General features: G+C 34.9%; 1 protein-coding gene across 4 annotated transcripts in view; it reads right to left on the reverse strand.

Moving 5' to 3' along the window:
- LOC123561999 (filamin-A-like) overlaps window positions 1-16,452 on the reverse strand; it is a 159,695-nt gene that overhangs the window by 18,676 nt on the left and 124,567 nt on the right. For all 4 annotated transcript variants that reach the window (XM_053531082.1, XM_053531092.1, XM_053531085.1 and 1 more), the window contains exons 2-4: window positions 11,424-11,559; window positions 3,960-4,088; window positions 1,961-2,131 (exon numbers count right to left, since the gene is read on the reverse strand). In XM_053531082.1, the coding sequence (XP_053387057.1) occupies window positions 1,961-2,131; window positions 3,960-4,088; window positions 11,424-11,559 (436 nt within the window). The remainder of the gene's footprint in view (window positions 1-1,960; window positions 2,132-3,959; window positions 4,089-11,423; window positions 11,560-16,452) is intronic.

Here is a 16,452-nt window from a genome sequence, read left to right on the forward strand (position 1 = left end):
GCTAGATAAATTGTCGTCTGCTGGAAATGTCCTCTGCTTAAATTGTAAAGTTCATTCAATTTGCTCCAAAATTGGAAGAAATATTGTCAGAGTAGCAAACAGCTTGGAACCTGATCAGACGCCGATTTAATCGGCGTCTGATCTGGTTCCAAGCTGTTTGCAAAGGCTGTTAAATTCGCCTGCAGCAGGCTAAGGGTTAAGTATGATTTTACATATGAAGCACCCTGATTCAGCAAGAATTTAAAGGTTACCCATCCATGTATAATCATCACAACTGGGCAAAAGTTACCTGTTTAACATCAGTAGATACAATTAAACATGTAATTTGACATAAACAACACTTACAATAGAAAAAAAACACAACTGATGTGTGTTACCACAGAAAAGTACGCAAAGTTCAGATAATCTGAAACATGCAAGGCACGACAAACTTGTATTTCTACACAGGCAATTACGAATGTAGTTGCTGCACATTGCTGTTTCTAAAAATAAATGGTTTATTTTTCGTATTGAGGTTTTCAGATACCGAGCGTCATACAGTATAACATGCTTTAAATGGCAACATGTACAGTTTGGAATATGTTTCTTTTCATCTTTGCAGGCTTTCTCAACGGAATATGTATCCTCGAATACAAAACGAATTTTTTGTTAAAGTAGATCTGCACCTTCGGATCAAATCTGATTAGACCCTGATATTCTATAATATACTAATAAAATTCAGCCAATGAAATGCTTAAATTTTTGCCGGACTGATTTGAAAAGAAAATGAACCTCAAGCAAGTTTCGTAGTGAGTCTATGGGAAAATCATAATTTTAATGAAACTTTCGAGTACATAGAGAATCCTACGTCGTAGATTTTAACGAAACTTTTATGTTATAAACTTAATATGTCCCTACCATTAATAATGGTGAAATAATGTATAAGTTCACGCATATTAATTTGAGATATTTGTAGACGACCACAAATACATCCAAATTTGAGGCTAATTTTCTGACATAATTTTTGGAACTATTTCACATGTAAACACACATTCTTGTTTTTGGTTGCAGGTTTATCCCGCTACCAAAGTTAAGTGTATTTCTGACAATCATGTAGCATCTTTTTTTGATTCCAAATCACATCCAAAACATAGTCATGTGCTACACAAAGGAGTCCCATTCAGGAACAATGTGGATGAATTATCAATGATCAAGCAGTTCTTATTCATCCTCTATCCATTCACACTGGCCATTTAGATTATATAAGTTCTGTCAATGATTAGGTATTCCAGCCCATGGTTACATCACTGACTTCCAGCTGTTCATGTAAGGTCAGACAGAGTTTATCTTAGATATGAGGCACATTAGTATTTGTTTCTTATGCATGTATATTTATAGATTGGCATTTAAAATGAAAATAACTCTAGCAAAACCCGCAACCACCAGACATCTCAAGGCTTTGATTATTCTTAGAAGTCGTTGCTAGTTTTATCAGTTAAGGACGTATGCTAGTATTTGGTGCGAAAATTTTCCCAATAACAGAATTTCTTAAAACTTCGGATATTGAAGGACAATCATCTAAGAAACAAAAAAATGCAATAAAAATCATAGGTCACCGGTATCAAAAAAGAGTTATCTGCCCTTGAAAACGGCATTTCCCCCAAAAATGACGTTTTCAAGGGCAGATAACTCTTTTTCGAGTCCGGTGACCTATGATTTTTATTGCATTTTTTTGTTTCTTAGATGATTGTCCTTCAATGTCCAAAGTTTAAAGAAATTCTGTTATTGGGAAAATTTTCGCCCATCTCATATACAGGGAATTCTAGCGTACGCCTTTAAGTAGTTACAATTCATCTGTTTACGTTTCCGTTTGTCAGGTTTTTATTCTTGATTTCCGGTGTTACAAAAATGTAGAACTACCTTAAACATAACAATTTACTGCAGTGGAGATTTGACATAAAAGAAGTGTATGAAATCTTACCTGATACTTTAGCCTGGAAGGGAGATCCTTTAATGGGCTTGCCCTTGTATGATATGTTGATGTTGTAAGCACCTGATGTCATGGGAAGGTAGCTAAAGGTCGCATGGGCTCCTGAAACATTGCGAGTGACCTCTGTTCGTGCTGGTCCGTCAATGGTGACCTGGACATCGTCTGGTAAAGCAAAGGTATGTTTTTTTTTAATTTTATTAATATGTTGCAATACAACTTATGTGAATAAAGACGTTTCGAAGTTCTCTTCCAGAATGAATTTCAAGAAGGGCAGACACAAGAATTTTCGAAATACGGTACTTAAAATATTTTTTGTTTTACACTGAGTTTTAATTGATTGCATCTATTTTAAAATTTTAGGAAAAGTAAATGCTTACAGAACACGGACAATCAGTATTTTCACAGAACTATTGAAACAAATCGTAGCATCTGCCTTAAGTTAGTGTACAATTATCGCATGTGAGGGTGTTAATGTTGCATACATGTATGTCATATCTGGGCCTTAATACAGAATACATGTATGTCATATCTGGGCCTTAATGCAGAATTCATGTATGTTATGTCTAGGCCTTAATGCAGTATACATGTATGTCGTATATGGGCCTTAATGCAGTATCTGGGCCTTAATGCAGTATACATGTATGTCGTATATGGGCCTTAATGCAGTATATGGGCCTTAATGCAGTATCTGGGCCTTAATGCAGAATACATGCATGTCATATACATGTATGTCGTATATGGGCCTTAATGCAGAATAAATGTATGTCATATCTGGGCCTTAATACAGTATCTGGGCCTTAATGCAGAATACATGTATGTCATATCTGGGCCTTAATGCAGAATACATGTATGTCATGTCTGGGCCTTAATTGTCATGTCTGGGCTAAAATGCAATATACAAGTCAAGATACTCGACAAAAGATGTTTACTTTCATATTTCTAGGACGGCCAGTCGATCATGAGTCTAAACATCCGGATGCGTAAAATACAACAGTATCTATCAAAATTACAAATAATCATAATATTTGGCTAATGCGTAATATAGTTTGCCACTGAATTAGCTCTTAGAAGACAGCCTAGAGTGGCGTAGGCTTCTCTGAAACGATCAAGAAACTTCTGCATTATATAACAAATGTTCATATCTATTGTGCGTTTCATTGATTACTGTCATTTCCCATTATCTTAATAGCATTTGTGGTGGAATGAAAATATTACTTACATACTTTTTTTTCAAGGACACGCGGCAAGCATAAACACTACATCACGATGTGTTAAATAAAGATATTATTCTGTGCAAAGTAAACAAGAAATGTCTTACAAATGATATTTCAAACAGAAGCTAATAAACTTTGGCGATGTTCTTAGAACAAAACATCGCGTTATTATCCACTGTTACTGGAATTTTTAAGTTTCTTCCAGTTTGATTTTTATGTCTGAAATGTGAATGTTTGATATGCCCTTTCCAATGAATGGTAGTAAACATCTAAAAGAAATCAAAAATGGGTGTTTTTTGTTTTATCTGATTTTTTTTTTATCTTGACTGAGCATTTTGCTATTCTTTTTCCGGCCTTCTATGACACCATTTTAACTTTTAACTGCAATTTTGACTCCGTTTGTTGTTGAAACAAATCAAAGATAAAATGTCAATAGAAATAGTCAGGTTCGCCAATACATCCTTCTTAAAAAACAAAAACATGTCAGATATCTCAGTTAGAATAAAATCAGTATGTAATATGCTCATTAAAAAAGTTGGATTTACTTTTTGAAATGTTCGTGGGTGATTGGTCATGCAACCTTTAAAAGTTAGTTTTGTTTCTTTAAAAGTAACGAGAGAGAAACGTGCTACAGCAAAATGTAATTATATGACCTGACTATAAACTATAAAATACATATACCCTGTGTCCCGAAATTGCAATATCTATCATGTGATACAAATTATGTGATTCTAAATTTCGCAATAAAGCATTAAAACTTTCCATGTGATACATACTTTGTGTCCCTGATTTCGATACGACTGTAAAGCTCTCCGTTTCTCCTGACATCCCACCAACAAGGCCTGTACCGTATACAGAAACAAATCCATCACCTATACTGTCCACTAAACACTGAAAAGGACTACCTGAAATTGAAAATAAGCATCATTAAATTACTGATTCTGTCCAAAGTATAAACAGTGACTTCTTATTGTTTTCAAAACTTCTTTACTGAGCAGACCATTCCGCTTCCAGCGGATATATTGTATCTTTCTGATCCTTCGATGTAATCATCTAATGGTATGATAATATCATCAGAAATATTATACACCGCTCTATTACAAGTGTATTTAAGGCCACTTGATATTTGTTACATATTAAGTTTTGCAATTAAAAGAAATAACATTTCCAGCGAATGACCATCGCAAATTTGCATCTGTAGTTTAATTAAAAGATAATTGTACCTGGAAAATTGAAATTGAAATATCTTTTCGATTTAGCAATAATAGACGCACATTTCGCACAACATCCTTGGCGATCAATCTGAAACCCCCGCAAAAATTGATGCTCCAGAGGAAAAAAAACTATAAATTATGTGTTTCGACTATAGGATGATGAAAATAAGGACAATGGTCTAGCAGGAAATTCCATGTTCCGAAAGCAGACCCAACAAAACTCTACTTATTCAGATGTTTACATGGTGGACATGCCCACAAATATCATGTATAAATGTGAAAATGGTTGAAGAAATGTACGAGATAAACCAATTAGACGAAGAGGAAAAACAAGCAAATTATGAAACGCAGAGTGGCACCACCTTAGAATGATCAATAAAACGACACGGCTGGAGGGTTTAAACCGGTTATTGGTGCACCCAATCTAAATCTTAAACCCCACCACATTCCAAAGCTACTGGGCCATTTAAAATTAATTAATTTCGTCTTCTAATCCTATCATTTTTATTCCTACCAAAAATTCCCTGAATACACAAAAGTCGTATTTCATGTGTGAAAAAAGATTAGCTCTTATCACCCTTAATAATTTCAAAAAACTGCAGGAATTATACAGTAAGGATTAAATGCACCTGAGTTAAATACCAGCCTGCTGTTTTATGGAGATGCCGACCAAAGGAACAATACTGTAACGCTAATAAAATCTAAGTGTACATAAAACATCTGACGTAGCTGTAGAAATTATGTAGAAATTATCGACTAAAATCTTGTTTGTTCACAGCTTTGGTTCGATTTTCAATTTAGATTAGTGTATGACTTGGTTTTCACTGAATGTATACTTCTGTTAGTATTTTTATGTACATTTCCCTCGCGCAGTTGTGGCATTGTCTTAAGGCATTTGTTTTGTCCGTGCTGCTTTTTTTGCTTGTTAAAATGCAACGTCTGACTTTAATACAAAAAAGTAATTGTCATTATCTTCAGGACAACCTAAAGTTGAAACTGGCTACGAGAAATGAAGGTCTATGGAGGAAATGCAGTGTTACTTCAATCCTAAAGCCTTTTGCAAAACAGCAAAAGCAAATAAGTTCGAGAATAAGTCGAAAAACAAGAGCTGTCTCCATAGGATGACACATGCCCCCGATGGCACTTTGAATGAATAGTTATGGCCGACGTTAGAGTTTAGGACCTTTGACCTACGAACCTGGGTCTTGCGCGCGACACGACGTCTTACTGTGGTACACATTCATGCCCAATAATTTTGAAATCCATGCATGAATGACAAAGATATGGACCGGACACGCCCATCAATGCACTATCATGAAATATGACCTTTAACGTCTAAGTGTGACCTTGACCTTTGAGCTACGGACCTGGGTCTTGCGCACGACACGTAGTTTTACTGTGGTACACATTCATGCCAAGTTATTTGAAAATCTATCCAATGATGACAAAGATATGGACCGGACACGAATGCACTATCATGAAAAATGACCTTTAACGTCTATGTGTGACCTTGACCTTTGAGCTACGGACCTGGGTCTTGCGCGCGACACGTCGTCTTACTGTGGTACACATTCATGCCAAGTTATTTGAAAATCCATCCATGGATGACAAAGATATGGACCGGACACGAATGCACTATCATGAAAAATGACCTTTAACGTCTAAGTGTGACCTTGACCTTTGAGCTACGGACCTGGGTCTTGCGCACGACACGTCGTCTTACTGTGGTACACATTCATGCCAAGCTATTTGAAAATCCATCCATGGATGACAAAGATATGGACCGGACACGAATGCACTATCATGAAATATGACCTTTAACGTCTAAGTGTGACCTTGACCTTTGAGCTATGGACCTGGGTCTTGCGCGCGACACGTCGTCTTACTGTGGTACACATTCATGCCAAGTTATTTGAAAATCCATCCATGGATGACAAAGATATGGACCGGACACGAATGCACTATCATGAAAAATGACCTTTAACGTCTAAGTGTGACCTTGACCTTTGAGCTACGGACCTGGGTCTTGCGCACGACACGTCGTCTTACTGTGGTACACATTCATGCATAGCTATTTGAAAATCCATCTATGGATGACAAAGATATGGACCGGACACGAAAATTGCGGACAGACTGACAGACTGACAGACGGTTCAAAAACTATATGCCTCCCTTCGGGGGCATAAAAATATTTTTTTATTTATTTTACATTCAAACCTGCAGTTGTCATTTCTGCTATATTCAATCTAAATTCAGAATATGAAATAGCGCCGATGTTATTAAGTTTTATTTATAGCATTTTCATATTTGATAAGCGTGTACACTGCATCTTTAAAATTCTTGGGCTCGAAAATCTTAGTTTTATTTATCTAGTGTTTCAGAAACTGTCATTTACGTTTTGAAACAACAAAGATCCACAATATATTTCGTTTTTATTTTGTTTTCGAATTAAAAAAAAAATCCAGATACATTTTTATGATTTTATGTCCCTCATATGTGCACATTTTAAAGAAATGCTGTTACATATCTTCAAAAATGAAACGTAAGTCTTTAATATCTTTCTTGATATTTATTGAATCAATCTTTTGGTACGGTCCGTTTTGTTTTGCCCGCCCGTCGATAATTTGAATCAATCTTTCCTTGTGTAGTTTTCCGCTGGTTTCTGATATGCATTATGTTTACAGCATACTGTTTCTATGACTATTTTGGACAAACCGTATTTTTTCATTTCTTTTTCATTTCTCAAGTAAACAAGTTTTTATCACATACATTAAGATGATGCAAAGTAAATTCCTGATACATAGTTTACGCTATCGACCGGTCTTTTGTTCAACGCTTAGCTTGACTGGGTTAAAGTCGTTACTTTATGTGATTAATATGAAATGTTGTTATTTTCTGATGGCATGTAATTAATTACTTTTTCGGACCAAAGGGTCAATCGCTTTTTTCACTATTGACCTGGCAGCCATTCAAAAATGTTTATTATTACAGGACTCATCATATAAATCGCCGGTCCATTCTTTGTGTTATTGGCCGGTTTACAGTTCTACATTCAATGTTGCTGGACTTAGGTCAAAAATTGAAAAAAAGAAAGAAAATTCATTTCGGACTTCGGACCACGGGCAATAATATTTTGACTATTGACAGGCAAGACATTCCGCAAGTGTATACTATAGACTGTTAAAGAATTATATTTTATATGTGATTTTCATATCCATGAAGTAATTTTTAGAAGAAACAGCTGCAAAATTTAATTAAATCTCAATTGCTTTTGAAATATAAAAGTTTATCATCTATCGAAAGCCTAACGAGAAGAAAGCATTGTTAATAAATGTTGTTTTATTTTGTTGCTTTTTATTCCGTTAAGCTTAACCATCAGCTTAAAATATACTTTTTTTGTCGAACACTTTCACTGTCTATAACTATAAACTGGAAATAGAATTCCGTTCTATTTGATTAATACAAGTGATTAAAATGGTATAATTTCCATCAGCCTTTGACAGTTTTAAGTAGTCAAAAAACTTATTCACAAACAACGGAACAATTTCAATATGAGTGTACAAAATATCTTTTATCGTCTTCATGAACGTTTCTATGGAAACTGATACAAGTTCTGACACACCAGATCAACAAATCGGACATAGCTTTTGCAACATATATTCAAAAAGTTTGTGTTTTATGTCGTACAACATTAATACTTCGAGCTAAATGTTGCCGAAAGATATGTTTGCTTAATGTTTATGTGAGGTCATAACATAAAGAAAAAAAATATCTGTCCGAAAATATATAATTTGCTCTATCTGTTGAAACATTTGTATGGGTATGCTGGTAACTGAATATCAACATTTGGCGATTATCTCTTGCGTCAGATTTGAAGTTTGTTTTATACAACCTTAGAAATTACTAAATGATAACGGATTGCAGAAACCGTCAGCATTTTGTCTCGTGGATACGGATTGGTCTCATACAAACTACCGTCGCTAAACTATCATATTTTTATCTTTCACCCGTGAAAAAACATTATTTACTACCTGCTGAAATATCTGGATAAAAACAAGAGATCACAGAGTGATCTTGGCGCCCACCAATGTGCCATTTTTGAGTGTTCCAAATTTCAAGACTTATTGACTAGCTCAAGGTCAAATTTCATTTCTGTACACAACACAAATCTATGCATGTGGTCCAAATTTGAAGCCTGTACCTTCAAAAATGTGAAAGTAGGTCACTAGGTCAATGTCAAGGTCAAAGTTTGTTTCGGTACACAAAACTATGCATGTGGTCCTAAATTTGAAGCCTGCAGCTACAGAAATGTGAAAGTAGGTCACTAGGTCAATCTTAAGGTCAAAGTTCATTTCGGTACACAAAACTATGCAAGAGGTCCAAATTTGAAGGCTGTAGCTTGAGAAATGTAAAAGTAGGTCACTAGGTCAAAATTATGGTCAAATTTTACTTCAGAATACAAAACTATGCATGTGGTCCAAATTTGAAGCCTGTACCTTCAAAAATGTGAAAGTAGGTCACTAGGTCAATGTAAAGGTCAAAGTTTGTTTCGGTACACAAAACTATGCATGTGATCCAAATTTGAAGGCTGTAGCTTGAGAAATGTAAAAGTAGGTCACTAGGTCAAAATCAAGGGCAAATTTTATTTCGGAATACAAAACTATGCATGTGGTCCAAATTTGAAGCCTGTAGCTTGAGAAATGTAAAAGTAGGTCACTAGGTCAAAATCAAGGTCAAATTTTATTTCGGAATACAAAACTATGCATGTGGTCCAAATTTGAAGCCTGTACCTTCAAAAATGTGAAAGTAGGTCACTAGGTCAATGTAAAGGTCAAAGGTCATTTCAGTACAAAAAACTATGCAAGTGGTCCAAATTTGAAGGCTGCAGCTTGAGAAATGTAAAAGTAGGTCACTAGGTCAAAATCAAGGTCAAATTTTATTTCAGAATACAAAACTATGCATGTGGTCCAAATTTGAAGCCTGTACCTTCAAAAATGTGAAAGTAGGTCACTAGGTCAATGTCAAGGTCAAAGTTTTTTTCGGTACACAAAACTATGCACGTAGTCCAAATTTGAAGGCTGTAGCTTGAGAAATGTGAAAGTAGGTCACTAGGTCAAAATCAATGTCAAATTTCATTTTGAAACACGAAACTATGCATATGGTCCAAATTTGATGCCTGTACCTTAAAAAATGTGAAAGTAGGTCACTAGGTCAAAATAAAGGTCAAAGTTTTTTCCAGTGCACAAAATTATGCATGTGGTCCAAATTTGAAGGCTGTAGCTACAGAAATGTGAAAGTAGGTCACTAGGTCAAAATCAAGGTCAACTCATGTCAAGGTTCATCTTGCCACTCAAAAATATACATGTGGTCCAAGTTTGAATGTTGTAGTTACTGACAAGAACATTTTAAAAGCTTTTCCCTATATAAGTCTATATGAACCATTTGACCCCAGGGCGGGGCCATATTTAACCCTAGGAGGATAATTTGACAAACTTGGTAGAGAAACACTAGATGATGCTACATTACAAGTATCAAAGCCCTAGGCTTTGTGGTTTGGACAAGAAGATTTTCAAAGTTTTTCCCTATATAAGTCTATGTAAACCATATGACTCCCAGGGCGGGGCCATATTTGACCCTAGGGGTATAATTTGAACAATCTTAGTTGAAGACCACTAGATGATGTCACATACAAAATATCAAAGCCCTAGGCCCTGTGGTTTTGGACAAGAGGTTATTCAAAGTTTTTCCCTATATAAGTCTATATAAACCATGTGACCCCCAGGGCGGGGCCATATTTGACCCCAGAGAAATAATTTGAATCATCTTGGTAGAGGACCACTAGATGATGCTTCATACCAAATATCAAAGCCCTAGGCTCTGTGGTTATGGACAAGAAGGTTTTCAAAGTTTTTCCCTATATAAATCTATATAAATTATAGAAATAAACAAAGGGCCATAACTCACTCATAAATTGTTGAACCAGTCTGATTTTCAGGGGGACACAACTAGGGTATCAATACATCATTCTGACAAAGTTTGGTCAAAATCCCCCCAGTAGTTTCTGAGGAGATGCGATAACGAGAAATTGTTAACGGACGGACGGACGGACGGAATGACGGACGGACGGACCACGGACGCAGAGTGATTTTAATAGCCCACCATCTGATGATGGTGGGTTAAAAACATAAAACTTTTTCTTCACCCTCGAATCGGATGCCAAATATATTTTACCTTTTCTATGAATTATGTGTATTTACGAGCTATTAAAATTCTTCTAAGATAAAAAATTACGTAAAGAACATATGGAATATGCAATTACCTTTTTAGAAATATAATTAGATATTTCAATATGTTATTCAACTGACTGATCTTAATGGTTGGCATATATACAACGGAAATACGTATTTCAACACGCATCTGTGCCTATTTTTTCAATCAAAGGAACCACGTGTTTCTCAGTAACCGAGGTTAATATATTTACTTAAAGCCCTTGTTTAGAGATGGAAAAACTGTTGTTTTCGCATTCATTGCTTTAGAATGGTTTATTATGGAGAATAAAATCGTTTAATAGTCTTCCACTCATGTTCTTGTGTAATATTCCTTAAGCCCTTCATTTAATATACTTTTCGCTAATTGGTTTCTAGCATACAACAAGAATGTAAAAAAAGAAATAGATATTACTAGAAAAATACAACCTCTCAACAAGACTAAAGCAATTAACTTGTTTATTTGTGTAATGTGTTGAAAGGCAAGAGAGGGCAACAGACATGTGTATATTCAGTTCGTGTGATGAGAAAACATGGTGACACTTAGGAGCATATGGACCACGAAAGAAATACACAGAGAAAGTCTTTATCGTTACTGAATTTAACAAACATATCGTCATATCAGGTTAACAGGTTATCATTACAGAACTAAACGGTTAGTTGAAGCTGTAGATGTGAGCAAATTTGATTAACATCCCATGGCTTTGTTGTTTAACTTAAGACCGTCTTTGCTTTCAGTGTTTTGGTATTGGTAACTCACCGTCTACTGCAGCTCCTTCGTAGCACATCTGAACCTCGTGTCTGCCCTGAATTTTAGGTTGGTATGAGACATTGATAGAGCCATCGCTGTTGTCTTTAATTTCAGGTTTTAACCCTTCCGGAGTAGGCATCTTGTACTGAAATGGAAAAATGACAATCTAAAGTTATTTAAGATTTATGGTGATTAAAAACTTCAATATCAGTCCGCTTTTTAAGGTTTACTGCGCTGTTCCGATCAATAAGGCAGTCCAGATATTGGCCTATATGCCATTTCCTAATTAATTTACACGCCCTCTACTTTATAATAAATGTCGTGGTATGTATATTACGATGCAAGCAGCAACCTTTGTTAAAGATCGGATCTGCTATCGACAAAAACGCTATGAACACAGATAAAGCTAATCGGAAAGACAGCGTGTACGAAACAAGTATATAAGATAAAAGAGCACAGTGGGGCACAACCTTGGAACGATCAGTCATAATAAAACTAATGGGGAGAGTGTGGTTAGACAAAACTTTTTTCACTCAATAGAATCTGTTCTTATTCAGCCTTGATAACATTATGTTTTAAGAATTTTACAGAAATTAATAACTAAAGTTACAAGGTTCTTTGCTACGAAACATGCCTGGCAGACTGACTATATCCTACACTTAATTTGGTAAATCAACCAATGTCATAAGAATTCATACACGAACACCTGGAAGTATTTAAAAAACCATGTTTATATTTCCAAAATATTCTTTACCACTGGCTGAAAAAAATTGATACTTCTTCAAAAGAAAACAACTTATTAAAACGTGTACGGTATCTTCTTCAAAGTTGTGTCATTTTGGAGGTTAGGCATCGTACATTCAAACGCATTTAGAAAATATGTCTTATCTTTTGGAAAATTAACAATAAGCCAGAACATTGGTGCCAATTCCCAGATTAAATCATCGTAGCTGGAAAGATTTTCATGTGTTGGAAGCATCTTTAATAGTCATAACAGTAGCACAGAAACATGAGTAGTATAACAGCCTTGTCATAACGTTACAAGTCTTCTGGCGGTTCAAAGCTTCGTTCGAAAAGATCTATCAAATTGCAACTAGGTCAAGTGCGAAGTTGGCGATCAATTAACACATGCATTCGTCTATGTTGGTGACTGACCATTCCAAGGATTCAACCTGCTTCTTATGCGTATTGCGTTTGTAATAGCATGACAATGACGTAACTCATATTGTGCTTTACTTGGAACTTTTTAATGGAGTATTAAAGCTTTAGAACTCTTTGATTCATGGAGATGTATACGATTACTATGTAGAGCTAATATATCGGTGAATATAAAGAAAATGCTGTCTTGTAACTTCTCTTTTACCGATATATGTAACAGAGTTGCTGATAAAGCGGATGCCAACATGTTTTTTACTGACTCACAGTTTGTGTATGTGCTTTGTTACTTTACGTTGGTTGTGTGCACTTTTGCGGTTTTACGTTATGGGGATTATTTAGAATAGTTAGCGGTGCTGTGGTTTTCCGATATGTGGGTGGGAAAAATGTTTAGGCATTGTGCTTTTTTTCATTATTTCATGATTCATGTTTCCTTTTTATGCAGGGATTCTAGCTTTGTAAAGTTTTCACCTTACGCATACGTTTTTCATTCACCGTGCTTAATTATTAATTATATTTTATCATATTTTAATTCCAAAACACGATTAATAATGGCGCATTCTGGCTCATGTAACATCGGTAATGAAGTTTGCAATGACTGATTTTTAACAACGACTGGTAAAACTCTTAAACATTATTTCTTCTTCAAATATTTGCAGGTAAACAACAACAGTCTGGTTCCGAGATTTGAAAAATTGAACGCTCTTATAGAATGGTTCTGGGAAATACATTTTTGCTGACGTTCTATATTGACATTTGCAGGTATGCTAACTGCATCTAGCGAGGCAAGATCAGTTTCCACACATGCTAGGTAGGATCAGTGTAACACCTATTGGCACAGTTCCCAGACGGAATCTAGTTCCAATTTAAAAATCCTACAGACACTAAAGAGAATTTCAGACTCTATTTCTTCCTATTTGTTCTCACGTGTGTGTGAATATATATTGTTCTACGTATGTAGTTTGTAATGTAGGTTTCTTGTATTTGCTAAAAAGAAAATTCGTACTTGTTGGTTTTGATATCGGTATTGGTTTTCAATAAAAGATATCAAATTGCTTGAAGCCTATTTGAATGTTTTGATACCCTAATGAATACTAAGCTTATTTTTTTCACCAAAAAATGATACCGAGTCAATATAATCTGTGACGCCGATAAGCCACGCTGCAACCAGTAATAACGTTTTACATACTTCTTTTCAGTCAACTTTAGTTTCATAATACTTATGAATTTAAACAGTAGGCGTGATTTTGATGCAATGTCATTTAAAAAAGCATTTACTGACGTCATTTTCACCTCTAGCAGTTTTCATAGTTTATAACAAAATGCACCTCTATGATAATAATAAAAAAAATGGAAAGATGATTTTAACATCAAAGAGCAGCGTGTCAACTGTTCAAACAAATTAGCAATGCTTAACATTTAAAGTGTGACACGCGGAATATCTTTGTTCTCTTTGATGCTTTCTAAAGCACTATTTGACATTTTGTTAATATGCATAATCATAAAATGTCTTGGAATGTTGTTTCACTTATTTAAGTGTCTGTTACACCTGGTAAACATTGTGTGTGTGACTTTTACTCTCCTTGTTAATTTACTAACATACAAACGATCCTCTTGTTGTTTAGACGTTCTGCCATTCACTTTTCATCATAAAGTTTTTTCAACGTAAAATTTATTATCGTGCACTTGCTTTTTGTTTATATATTGCTCTCTTGAAGGTGTTATCTTCCGTCAGGCAGATGATGTTATTGTTTTATAAATAAAACGAATATTTGAAAATTTTGAGCGTATGAGTAGACGTAAAATAGCTAGAATTAAATGAACTAGAAAAACAACACCGAAAATAGATACAAGTTAATCAAAATATATCAGATAGGGTTTTTACTACGTCTGGGTGAATTTCTGCCAACTAATTCACCAAGAATGTACATTACTGCAACACGCGTCTGCACGTTTGCACAGAAGATAAGTGTTGAACACTCCTTTCTACATACCAACAGCTCTTGAAATATCTCAGCTGGTCAAAGTTTAAACTTCTTCTGCAACTTTCATTCAAGAACTACTTAGTTTTAATTGAAGTATTAAAAGCAATTTCTGGTATTTCTTAACAATCTGTCAACGTTTTGCTATCTGTTATAAATTAACTTTTGGGAATTTTGAGGTTGAATTTTCTAGGATGGTTACACCAGGAAATGTTTCAAGGATGTAATGTTTATACTGTGAAATTTTCTCCTAAACACACTTTCGCCCCTTTTTTAGAAGTAGCGAATAATTCAGGTATTGTTATAAGAACACAACATTAACTAGTCTGTTTGGATGTCAAGTAATTTTATAACTGCCAATTTTACAGATATGTTCATCATAACATTGCTTCGGCACTGGGTATGGTTATCATGTGTTTTGTCGGTTCTCAAAGAAACTATTACAATGTCATACAAAAAGCCAGTTGAACTTTACAAAATCGAACCATTTTATTCGTACGAAATACATTATTATTATATATACAACAACTTAATTGGAGATCCCAGAGTGATATATTGTTAAATAAGTTTTTTATGAATATTAATTTATATATAGTGCAGTCAAAATATGTTTTATTCGGTATCTGTTTAGTTGCAGTTCTTTCTCAATGATGTTAAATTCTGTCGGTGACATATTATCTAGAAAAACCTCTTAAAGGGGCATGCTTCAACGTGTTCATTAAATTCGTTTTCACCATTAATCAATGTTATTTAAGGTACTGCACACATAAAGAGAATCGGCAACTTACGTGGTTCCGTATGTGATTTTGGCATTTTCCACTTTGCACATGCGCGGTGAGTTAGGCCGGACAATACGTGTCTTTATGGGACTACTTCCTTATATTATGACTATGAATATGATATAACGACGTTTAAAGTCCTACTATTTACATAATGAATCTAACTTATGCATATCTTAAAGCTTTTTACGTTAACTATTGTCTACATTACACTGAATCACTATGTATGCGTCGTAATCAATCACTCAGCCCTTCGGCCTTCGTGATTAGACTACTACGTATCTGAACTCAAAACCGTGTTTTATTTGCCAACAAAGCACACAAAACTAAAATCTAAGAGTAAACTGCAATAGCCAAAAGAAGGTCATTTTGCGAAACGTGTTCTAATCGACAAGACAATACACGGTAAAATCCTTCTTTGTTTATATAAAAGAAAATCTTAAAAGTGTTAGAATGTTCTATTTTTAATGACTCGTTACATTTCGAAATGTTTGAAAAACTAAAGACATGAACTCAGAATCTTTCTAACGCCTAAATGACTGCCAAAATTCATAATGCTGATACAGAAGTTCCTGGCATTACATTAATGTAAATATGCATAAATGAGGTGTTGGGTTTGCCAATCTGTGTGTTTCAATCTGGGGCATACATTAAATATATGTCTTGCCAAAACAAAATATTTGTAATTTCTTTATTTATGATATTGAGAGAACATTCCACTTGTCTGCACGCAAATCGAGCTGTCGTATGTAACTTTTGCAGGAGGAAAATACTAATCAAAAATAAAACTAAGTGCCTACGACGTTTGTATACACCTTAATGTACGAACAGCAGTAAAAATAATTATATGAGTACTTTGCGAAACTCCTTGCGATACTTCCCGTACTTTGATACACGTGTAGGAGACAAACACCATATGATAACCGTTGAGAGCCACATACGCAGAGATTGATATTAAGTTATAGTGCTTATTGATGGGTCTCTGATAATAAAATGTAATTATTATGTTTTGTAAAGGGTATGCAAATGTCAAGGTTATATTATGCCGGGGAGAGTTTGGTTATTTTTCGGTTCCTGAAGGTGAAGGTGAAATCATAAGTGAATAGGTGTAGTAAAAGGTGA

Source organism: Mercenaria mercenaria, chromosome 2 (genome assembly GCF_021730395.1).
Source record: "Mercenaria mercenaria strain notata chromosome 2, MADL_Memer_1, whole genome shotgun sequence".
Lineage (NCBI taxonomy): Eukaryota > Metazoa > Mollusca > Bivalvia > Venerida > Veneridae > Mercenaria > Mercenaria mercenaria.